Genomic DNA, 11,523 nt, shown 5'->3' with positions numbered 1-11,523 from the left:
GTAGGAGCAGCTGCAGCAACCTCCAGCTCCCCACCTCACATAGCGGAGGATGCTTTCTGAGCCTAAAACAAGCAGCAAGACATGCGTTACTCAAGTCTTTTTATCCCTTTTATTGACAAAGAGCTTCCAATATTTACAAATCCAACATTTATTCTTCAGAATTGCACTTGCTTAGTTGCACTCAGATTATAAAGCAAAATTACGTACAACTCAATTACAAACACAGTAGATAAGCCTTTTTCAACACCCGTAAGCTATGTCACAGCATTCACAGTTCCTTCCATTTGGTTGCAGGGAGATCATTTCAAGCTGACCCCCAAATCATGTGTTAAATCATTTGGAAAAAACCACTCTGCACTATGCAGTAGGAACGATTGTGCTGGAATTAAAATAACAGAACAGAACACGACACTAAGCTATGAGGCTTTACATTGGTGTTTTGTTCATCTAGTCGCTCACATGGCTTACAGTAAGAGATACATAAAAATAACCGGCAATCTGCAAGTGCTTGCTCTGCAAGACTGGCTTCCGAAAACAGTATCTCATGGTACCCCAGTGACAGCTGAACAGGACAGTGCTCTGCTGGGAAGGGAGAACTTTGTGGGTCTATCTGGAACAAGACTAACATGTTGACGGAAATGGCTATGTGTGTTTTTCCCTCTAATTAGATGCATGTTCCTGTTAACAGGAAAGCACTGGTGAAAATGCAGAAACAAAAAGTATGTAACAGGCACATTTCGAATACTTCCCATTCCCAACTGTGCATCATGAGAAGCTCACAGACAGGTGATGTACCTCTGCATCAGACAAAACCCCAAACCTCAAAATCGTGCTTTACCAGCAGCTAAAAGTCCTAGTGTCTCAAGCTGGATTCAGGCTTAACAAGTTTAAATCCCATCACAGTTTTGCTTCCCTTATAAACAGGATTCCCAGGAAACCTTCAAATTGTTACTTCATTTTACGAGATGCTACTTACCTCTTTAGCTTATTAGGTGATCATTTAGCAAGGCTCAGTTAAAACTGGAAAAGGACACCAACATCACAACGTGGGCTTTCTGTCAGCCAAACAAATCAAGGGCACTTTTCCCGTGTCTTTGGTTTAGACAAGGTGAGTGAGGTCCCATCATCTGAGCTGTCCTCGTGGCACTGCCAAAGCCTGACTCGAGTTGGGGACAGCACGCTCCCTCCCTCACCTCTATCCGCCCTCGCAAACCGTCCTCAACACAACCGTCAACCGGGTCAGGTTAGACAGGGTGAAAACAAAGGGCACAAAAGACGTGGGGTTTGTGTCCCGTTCCCCACGGAGGAGTAAATTAAGGCTTTGGCTTGATGCGTACCTGCGCCTACTTTGGGTGCAGCGTCGGAGCAACAGTCGCCCTGTGCAGCTGCTGCCAGCCCTGCCGCGAGCGGAGCAAGAGGCCAAAACCCTGCTCTTCCTCCCCACCCTGCTCTTCCTCCCCAGCATCACAGCAGCCCCGAGGTGTCCTGGGGCTGAGCTGGCACCCGGCCGACCCACGGTGGGAGCCAGCATGGTCGGGGTGCACAGCACCACCTGAAAAAGCCTTTAAAGTGCAAGTTCAGGCAGCGATTCCCTGCATCGGAGTCACCCCAGGCAGGTGGCATTTGAGCAGAAAGTGAAAAGGTTCACACGCAGCAGCTTCCTGATGTTGGGTGGCATCTGCCAAGACACCTGCAAGTTCGGCATTTGGCCCGGACACCACCTGCCTGCGGATGAGCTCCGCTGCCCCCGAGCACCCATCCGGCACGGTTCCTCACGGGGCTTTCAGCCCACCGAAAGCTTCGGCACTTCAAAAGAAGCGTTAAGTCACCACAGAGACAGGAAGGGTGTTTCCGCCAGCTACTTGCAGAAAAGCCTTGATGCGACACAAAGATAGTGCCAGGGCAGAGACCTTCAGCTGAAGTTTAAAACTAATTTTAGTGCATACGGGAAGAGTCAGAATAGTAGTTCTTTGTAATAAGGCATTTAAATTTTTTTCTGTCTGGTAAAATTACTGATCTGTAAGGATTGCTATTTGCAGAATGATTCAGACTTGCCTTGAAGTAATGGCTGCAGCCGCGCTTTTATATGAACATTTTCAGTGCTTTCAGTACTCACAGATAATACCCAACTTACGCATCCTATTTGTATCAAACAATTTCTTTAAGTATGTATCACTCACATGAAGACATTCACTGATAACCCTCTCGGCAGCAGCAGCGCTTTCCACCTCAGGATGCTTAAGAAACCCCTAAATCCTGGTCAGGACCAGGCACAACATGCCCTCAGTGGGTGTCCTGGTTTCAGCTGGGATAGAGTTAACTGTCTTCCTAGTAGCTGGTACAGTGCTATGTTTTGAGTTCAGAGCGAAGAATGTTGATAACACTGATGTTTTCAGTTGTTGCTCAGTAGTGTTTAGACTAATGTCAAGGATTTTTCAGCTTCTCATGCCCAGCCAGTGAGAAAGCTGGAGGGGCACAAGAAGTTGGCACAGGACACAGCCAGGGCACCTGACCCAAACTGGCCAACGGTGTATTCCATACCATGTGACGTCCCATCCAGTACAGAAACGGGGAAGTTGGGGCAGGGATTCGCCGCTCGGGGGACTGGCTGGGTGTCGGTCGGCGGGTGGTGAGCAATTGCACTGCGTATCATTTGTACATTCCAATCCTTTCATTATTGCTGTTGTCATTTTATTAGTGTTATCATTATCATTATTAGTTTCTTCTTTTCTGTTCTATTAAACCGTTCTTATCTCAACCCACGGGTTTTGCTTCTTCTCCCGATTTTCTCCCCCATCCCACTGGGTGGGGGGGAGTGAGTGAGCGGCTGCGTGGTGTTTAGTTGCTGGCTGGGGTTAAACCACGACAGTGGGGCTGAGACACCGAACATGCGGAGTTACCCAAAGCACAGGATTTTCTTGAGCCTACTCTATTGCAGCGTGAAGGTCTTTGGCATCACTGCGACTTAACACGGGGATAACCGCACTTGATTTCTGAGGAGCATTCTCAGCTGGGCGGCAGAGAGCCTCCCATCCCATCCATCCCATCCCAGTCCCGTGCACGAGCTGCTGGGTCCAACGCGAGGCGCGGCTGCAGCCAAAAGTGCGAGTGCTTGCCGGGCAGTGGCAGAGAGCGTCTGGGCTTTGTCATCCCAGGTCTGTTGGTTGCTGCTTCAAGGCCAATTTCACAGCAAGGAAAAGCAAAGCACTGGGATCAGCGTGATCAAGTCCGACACGTCTACAGGTGCCTTCCCACCGTGCCCCTTCCCTAATCTAGACGTTCATAATCAGAATTGCCAGGAGGAGGGGGAAGATTCCTGCAAGAGACAAATAAGAAGCTTCAAGTCTTCACTCCAAACATATTCAACTACCTTTTCCCTCCCTGGTCCCTTTTGCCCTTCCCTGCCTTTTCACAGCATGATTTTAAAGCAACAACAATATAAACAGGACAACAGCCTGGAGCAGAAGGCTTTGAAGCCTAGTTCAAGCCGAACACACAGGAGACAATCACACAAAGATAGGCAAGAGTGCAGTACAGGAATACGTATTACTTACCAACAATGATCATGTTCGCTCCACCTGGAAAGGAAGCGAACCAAAACGTGAAACTCAGCACCCATTCAGCACAGTAATTCACCAAACTACACGACATGCAGTATCTCAAATCAGAGCTAATGCACATGGAATACAATTCAAGCAACACACAGAACTCAAGCCTTGCACAGCCCAGCTCCAGAGATGTTCACCTATTAAAACCCAGATGTATTTACCAGGATACATTTCCACTAGCCTGCGAGTCCATGCTGCAACCTAATCATGCTCTTTTGGCACAAGATTTTAACTGAAGCTGTTTCAGGAAGCATCGAAGGCTTACTCCTTTAGCAGAATTATCCGATTTGAGGATTCACAGAGGAAGGAAAAAATAGGTATTTTGAAGAGAGAGAGGAGGCAGCAAGACAGACACAGGAGACAGTTACCTCTGCATTCAGGAGCAGGCTTGCTCCAGACTCCCTGGTATTGATCTCCTGCAATACACTGAAGCAAGGCCGCTCCAGCAAGGGTGTAGCCATCATTGCATTTATAAGCTACAGTGGAGCCACGGACAAAGTCCACGTCCTTTGTGCCATTGTGCATCCCATTGTCAATCATAGGCGGCTTTCCACAGAAAATGTGAGGGAACTGTTCCACAGGAGGAACATCACCTTTGCATTCAGGAGTAGGCTCGCTCCAGACTCCGTGGTATTGATGATCTGCTTTGCAGTGAATAGAGGCCGCTCCAGCAAGGGTGAAGCCATCCTTGCATTTATAAACTACAATGGAGCCGTAGACAAATTCTGTGCCCTTTGTGCCATTGTGCATCCCATTGTCAATCGTGGGGGGGTCTTTGCAGAGAATGCGTGGGAGCTGACCTACAGGAGGAACATCAGCAAGAGTGTCTGAGTGCTTCTCCTAACTGAAAAGGTGAAGAGGTATATGGGGAGAAGGAGACATAGCCAAACACCATGCATCTAGCAGCAACCGAAAATACTTTGAGCTTTCTTGTGTGGCACTGGGCCTCAGTTACTGCACGTTAGCGCAACACATACTGCATGTACTGCACAACATAGCCTCCAGGATCTCACCCCATGAAATAAGGCACTGAAGTGCCTAATCAGGCTAGAAGAAATGTTTCATCCATTTCTACCTTCACAGAACACTATACACTGACTTCGTTACACCCAATTTCAGCATTATATCAAACTGAGTGGAGAGAGTTCTAACATCCAATTATCTTCATCTTTCCCTGGTAAATAGAGAAAGAAAACTTTCCTCCTGTGACTGTTTTTTTCTATAATTTCTGCTCTTCCCTCGCTCCTTCCACTTTGTCAGCATAATTTCTGAATTGTACAAGAATATTACACCTAAGGCCTCACAGCATGAGTTAGGATTGAAATCCTGAATTTTACAGCTGACTGAATTAAGAAAGCACAAGTAAGAGCAGCCCAAGGCCATCAGCAAGGCAGCTACACCTGCGCAGTTCCAACTATTATCTTAATGGCTCTGTGCAGGGTTTTTCCCTCTTACTTTCACAGTATGGAGACGCTGTGTCCCAATCAACTCCATTTCCTGATACCACACATTTGGCAGACGGAGACCCCTTTAATTCATACCTAAAGAAAGAGAAGAAGTTTAGTACTTTCCAGACTTTCCAGAAGACAACCTAGAAAGGGTCCTTGACCCACCTCCCCACCACTGCATGCAGTCGAGTTATTAACCAGAAGTTGCCCTGCTATGAAACAGGATCTGGCCGCATCAAAGCCACTAAATAAGGGCACTAATGAAAGCCGAACTGAAGCAGTTCTCTGCATTACCAAGCACATGTGTGTTGCCACCTGCTTATCTCACTGAAGATATAATATACGGTTTCACTGGAGACTTGCACTGGGAAACCGGGGCGGGGTGGATGTTACTGCCTGGGATCCCTGTCTTCTGACCCCCGAGTTGGTCCCTTTTAAGCAGTGACCACTCACCCAGGATGACAGGTGAATGTCACAACTGACTCAAAAAGGAAACCGTTTGCAATCACGTCCCCGTTCTCTATCGTGGGAGGAGTACATTGTTGTCCTAGAGGAAAGGAAAGCAGCACAGGAATGACTTCAAACCCGGAGATGGGCATGACCCAAATTTCAGAGTAACATCTCAAGCGTGTACAGATAACTCGCACAGTCAGTCAGGACAGGAGAGAAACGGAGATACTCACGTATACAGAAGTCTGGGTCTGCAGACCAAGTTGTATCACTCAGACAAGTGACAAGAGAGGACTTTCCACTCGCTGCAGTATAACCCGGTTTACACTGATACCTCAGCTTGGTTCCAATGGGGGACCTGTCACCCACAGCCGTTGTTAACTCAGCGAAAAGGAAGTGTGGAGCAGGACCACAGTGGACTAACGATTGGAGACAAAAGCAAGGTTAGTTACAGAAGAGCACCCAAAAGGTCTGCAATAACGATAGCAAACTGCATGTTCTGGAGCACACAGCATTTTAACCTGTTTGAATATCAGCTTCTGCGATACAGTTTGCATACAACCCATTTAGCAAACAGCAGCATATATCACAGTTTGCTTAACCAGAGAAAAGATGGAGACTGGGTAGCATCTCTGTCTCAAGAGATGCGCCTTCAGTGACCACCAACCCAACCTGCAGGACCTCGATTCAGCTGAGCTCAGAAGCCAAACATGCCCAACAGGTCTGGAAGCTGGTGAAGCTAGCCTGTCAGGTATCTCTCCTTTCAGTGCACTTTGGATCATTTGCTCTTCATAAATAAATAGCTTCAGGTCTAAATATATAACTGGCCTGGGCTGCCACGCTGAGGACCCAAGCTGGCACGCTCTGCAAGGGCATGGCTACAAGTGCACAAGGTTCAGAAGCTGATCTGCTCAACAGCTCTTAGACCTACTTCATCGCAATTGCTCAAGGAAATAAACTTGTTTGTACTCACGTGGGTCACATGTTGGCAGAGGTGGCTTCCAAGTACTGTCTGCTTCACAAGTAACTACACTACTACCATTCAATAAATGACCAGGATTACACTCAAAGGTCACTGTATTTTTATATGTGTGTGCAGTGCCAAAGCCAGATAACCTTCTCCCGTTTTCCACTTCTGGATTTTTACATGCGACCACTGGAAGTGAAGATAAGACAATAAGAATATTTATTACAAGAAGGAAAAGCCCTGCGGATGCATTATGCGAGAAGCTTACTAAGAGAGCTGCCGTCCTTTCACTTTGAGAGAGGAAGGTCCCCAGTGGGGTGCAAGTACTCTGTGAACAGAGATGTCATTAAGAAACTGCACACGTGACAGCTTCATTTTTCATTTGCAGGAAGCCCTGGGCATGGGCAGGGAAAGGGAAGCTTTCTGTGGGCTGAAGAATCCATTAAACCAAGCCCTGTCTCTGACCACGACTTGGGAGACCACTGCATTAAGCTTTCTGGGAATCCTTTTAGACTCAAATCAACGTTCTCATGATTGGCAGCCCATCGGGAAAGTACGGATCTGGAGAAGGATAAGAAACAAAGTCAAAAGAATAAGGAGACAAAGAAAGCATTTACCTTTGCATTCAGGGGCTGGACCGCTCCATATTCCCTGGAGGTTATCATTCGCCGTACAGTGAATCGTGGCATCTCCAATAAGAGAAAAACTGTTGTTGTTACACTTGTAGGTTACAGCCATGCCAAAGGTGAAGTCTCTGTCCTCACTGATGGGCTGCCCATTCTCGATCACAGGAGGTGGTAAACAGGAAATACCTGCATGGGAAAGCAACAGCAAGAAAACGCAAGAACATTTCCATCAAATATGAAACTGAGGTCTAGCTACTAAAAAAACCAAACCAAACCAAACCAAAGAAACCCAACCCAAACAACAACAACAACAAAGCTGAAGAAAAAACAGGGAAGCAGCCCTAAAGCAATCATCTCAACCTAAAGTCTTGAATGCGCCTTTAAATTCTGAATGTTTTCCAGGGTTTTTTTAAATGGATAAATGGTAAAACGGCAAAACAGCATCTATTGTCCAAGAGGAGACACTACAGAAGAGGGCTTCTGGAGGCAATAAACATGGTCTCACCAAGCAGTTTGGGACCCTCACCTACTGTTGATGGCATTTCCTACCTTCGTTGTGGTAACAAGAATAAGGCCAGAATACCTATTACAGCAGCAAACCACCTAAGCTATCAGCAGCTGATGGTCAGGCCCATCCCACAGGATGCTAAAAAAGCCCAAATAGCACCACCAAAACTCTTGGCATTTATCTTCCCTTTGAAATTTGAGATTTCGGATGTCCAGTCATGCCTTAAGGCTTCCCACTCCCGGTCAAGCACAGCTCTTGATCAACAATTCAGCAACAGTTGCCTGACGGAAAACACAACAGGAGTGATGTAGTGTCCGCACCAGCTTGGCAGAAAGCTTGCTGCGTGCCTGTGCTGGGCAATACCAACAAACAGCCTCGGGAGCTGCTTTTCTCACAGATCTGACTACAAACCTGCTGCCAATGTCCACAGATCCCCCTTAGTATTTAATTTTCATTCCCAGCTCCACCGAGAGTGTTTGTTTGGAGGAAGGGTAAGCAGTCAGTCTCATTAAAGGCTAATGTAATTTGCATTAGGTTCCAAAAAGACAGTATCCACCTGCCGTTCCCTAAACTAACAGACATATAGTGATACAATCTCTTTGAGGAAGAGATGTACACAAAACATTTAAGATCTGCTTACGGGCACAGTATGGAACATGATCCCAAGAAACTTCATTGCCTTTAAGTACACATTGCGCAGATGGCTTCCCAACTAAGCGGTACCTAAGAAAAGAAAAGGTTGAGTCTCTGAAAAAAGTGAAGAAAACTTGGGAAATTCAGAAAGTTGTACAGTTTCTAATGGTATTCTCTGGAGGAGCTGAACCCCAGGGGAAAAACAGCTAGCCCTCCTATAAAATACGATTTTCTTAATACCTAAAGAAATGCAATATATGATGCAGTTAAAGGAAACTTAATACTTGCAGTGGGTGGATACAAGCTCACAGGACCATGAGCAAGACAGCATCCCTACTCTGAGTCTGTTCAGCCCCGTGCTGTGCAGTGGTAGATCCAAACAGCAACTTATTTTCTGAGCAGAGCTAGGTGTCACTGACGTACCTTAACCGCTCTCTTTCCCTCTCGCGCTGCTGCCAGCATCCCCAGGACACCGCAGCCCTCTTTTCCTGAGAACCCTTAGCTAAGACGTGGACAGCCGGACCCATTGCACTACGGCAAATGCTGAATTACTAATGAGCACCGACAGGAAAGGAACAAACTTCTTTGCAAAGCAACCAAAAAGCAATCTGCAAAGACCACTCTCTCATGCCCAGAAGAGAATGTTTTGACAGCAAGAGCAGGAGAGAGCCTGACTCCCATGGCTCCCCACTCCGAACATCTCCCGCTGTGCCTGTGCTTGCCAAGACAACAGCCCCCAGCTATTAAAAGCCTCTGAGTCTCCCATGGGTGCTGTCTCCCAGCCTCGGCTCCGTCGGCTCACCAGGAGCCTGGGCCAACGCTTACCCCATGTTACAGCTGTAGGTTATTGTCGCCCCAAACTGGAGGTTGGTCATGTAGTTAAAGTTGCCGTTCATGATATCCGGTGGACTGCAAGACTTCCCTGGAAGGGCAAGTGATTGGCATTAGCTTTATTTTATAGCGTGATTGTAAAATGCAGGTGACAGGGCTGTTCAGTGTCATTACAGACTAATTGACCACTTATTGGGCACCTGACTTCCCTCATGAGCAAGTACCAGCAATTTCAGAAAAGATAAAAGATCCACATCAACTTCTGTGGAACTGAAAGTTAAAACACAAATAAAAAGGAAATAAGAGCACAAATAGAGCTAAGGACAAAAAAGAAAAGCCAAGGTTTATACGCTTACTGAGAAAGGCAACTCATAAAGACCCCAGTGGGCTCGGGGCAGATGTCTTGGTCCATAGGAAAGGCAACAGCGTGAAGGAGAAGGGGACGGGGAGGGACCCACTGACCACCCTTAGGGCCAGTACAGGTGCATTACCACGGGGACAACAGGCTCCCACAGCCTTTTCCACACCGTACCTTGTTTCTGGGCGGATGTATTATAGCCTTTACGCTGCATCACGAGATGGTAAAGTCATTAAAAAGGGCAGAGATCATCTCCCAGAGATTAGCATTTCTACGTGGGAAGGGCAACCCTGGGTAGGCACGCAGGGCGCGTGCTTGTTCCCACTGCCCCCAAGACCAGTAACCCGGGGAGCATCCTTCCATCCTTCTCAACTGTGCTGAGCCGCGAGTGGGCTCTGGGGTGCAGCAGGGGATGCACCCCCCCCACACACACACCCACACCCCCCCTCCGGATCCCAGGAGCCCGCACGGGGGGGGAACCCACCGATGCAGAAGTCGGGGGTCGCCATCCAGGTGGAGTTGGGGAGGCAGGTGACCAGGAGGGACTTGCCCCCGGCCACCGTGTACCCCGGGCGGCACGTGTATCTCAGCGTGGTCCCCACGGCGTAGGACTCCTGCAGGGGCGGGGGGGGCTCCGCAAAGACAAACCTCGGCGGCTGCTCGCAGTCACCTGCGGGCAGGGGGGAGATGATGGCGGGGGGAAAGGAGCGGGGGGGGGAGCTGGAGCTCGCTTTAGCCCTTCCCCACAGCAACCCCAGCCCCACGCAGCCCCTCTCCCCACCGCGGTCCCGCTTACCCCAAGCGCCGGGCAGCACCAGCAGCATCGCGCAGAGCCAGCGCACCGCCATGCCTGCTCCCGCTCCCGGTGCCGCTCCCGGTGCCGTTCCCGGTGCCGTTCCCGGTGCCGCTCCCGCTCCCGGTGCCGTTCCCGGTGCCGCTCCCGGTGCCGCCTCGGCGGAGGCGGTGCGCAGCGCCGAGCACGGCCCTTTCCGGGGCGGCCGGGGGCCGGGCCGATTCCGCATCCTCGTCGCTGTTATTGGAGTCCGAGGGACGCGCCGGGGGCGGCGGAGGAGGATTAGGATTAGGATGAGGATTTTCCGGCTGTTGAGGGTCAACGGGGGCTTCAGCTCCGCCGAGCTCCGCGGGCGCGGTGGCTCCCACGGCGCGGCCGCTTTTTTCTTTATCGGGTACGAAGCGATGCCGCTTAACAACCGCGGCAGAGCAGAGGAGGGGCGGCTGGCGCTGGGGTCAGCTCCCTTTCCCGGTTTTTTTTCCCCCCGACGGCCAACCCCCCCCCTCCCACCCCCCCGCCCGGTGCCACGGAAAGGTTTTCCCAGAGAGATGAGTAACCCGCCACGCCATCTGCATGACTTATCCTAAGCAATGCTGTAAAAGCACGGGAGTGTCTGCCCTGGGAGGGGATGCTTGTTCTTGGGCGATCCACCCCATCGCCCTTGCCCTTGGTCCTCAACGCAAGGACAGGCCGAGGTCACCCCAGGCTCCCCGTGATTTCGCAGCGCTCGGAGGGCGATTGAACCACCGCCGCACCCGCGTCGCGCCATGCCTACGTCTTCTCTTCATCGCACCTCTCCCTCCGCGTCAGCTCGGTGAGGCTTAGGGCATGCTGGGGGGACCACTTGGCACCCCCGGAACAGCCCCTGCTGCCCCCAGCCCCAGGTTCAAAGGGAAGATCGAAAGGGGACGGTGAGGGACAGCAGCCGGGGCACGGGGCGGCTCAGGCGCTCGGATGGCCGTTGCCTCTCCCACTCCTCAAAGCAGCACCAGGGTTGCACCCGTCGGCACAAGCCCATGGAAACACGCTGCGTCCCAGTTTGGTGGCAAATACAACAGCAGAATCAGATAACTGCACGGCCCCTGTCTGTGCTACCTGTAGTGCTGCCTGTCTCCCGCCAGAACACCAATAAACTCAATCTCTTGGCAAACACCAATAAAGAAGAAAGGCAATTTTTACAGCTTCTGTATTATGACTATTAATTCTGTCCCCATGTCAAAGCAAAACGAGGAGCACAAGCCAGCAAACACCAAGTGGGGAGCAGCTAGTTTAATCCTCTGAACTCCTTGCTGGAGCCACAG

The 11,523-nt window shown here is 49.9% G+C and overlaps 1 protein-coding gene across 2 annotated transcripts; it reads right to left on the bottom strand.

The window, feature by feature from the left end:
* Positions 1–1,917: 1,917 nt before the first annotated feature.
* On the bottom strand, positions 1,918–10,329 carry LOC128154669 (complement receptor type 1-like). 2 transcript variants are annotated; one of them, XM_052815617.1, is made up of 13 exons: positions 10,226–10,329; positions 9,914–10,099; positions 9,066–9,162; positions 8,248–8,330; positions 7,091–7,285; positions 6,480–6,662; positions 5,740–5,925; positions 5,510–5,603; positions 5,064–5,149; positions 3,977–4,408; positions 3,555–3,578; positions 2,865–3,316; positions 1,918–2,282 (listed from the first exon to the last, which is right to left on the bottom strand). In XM_052815617.1, exons 1-12 carry the CDS (start codon positions 10,275–10,277, stop codon positions 3,273–3,275), a joined length of 1,662 nt encoding a protein of 553 aa, XP_052671577.1. In that variant the 5' UTR covers positions 10,278–10,329; the 3' UTR covers positions 1,918–2,282; positions 2,865–3,272. The 2 variants fall into 2 exon arrangements, with proteins under 2 accessions (XP_052671577.1, XP_052671578.1); XM_052815618.1 differs by lacking the exon at positions 3,977–4,408.
* Positions 10,330–11,523: the final 1,194 nt, after the last annotated feature.

Source organism: Harpia harpyja, chromosome 19 (assembly GCF_026419915.1).
Source record: "Harpia harpyja isolate bHarHar1 chromosome 19, bHarHar1 primary haplotype, whole genome shotgun sequence".
Classification (NCBI taxonomy): Eukaryota; Metazoa; Chordata; class Aves; order Accipitriformes; family Accipitridae; genus Harpia; species Harpia harpyja.
This window is presented reverse-complemented; position numbering and strand designations above follow the sequence as displayed.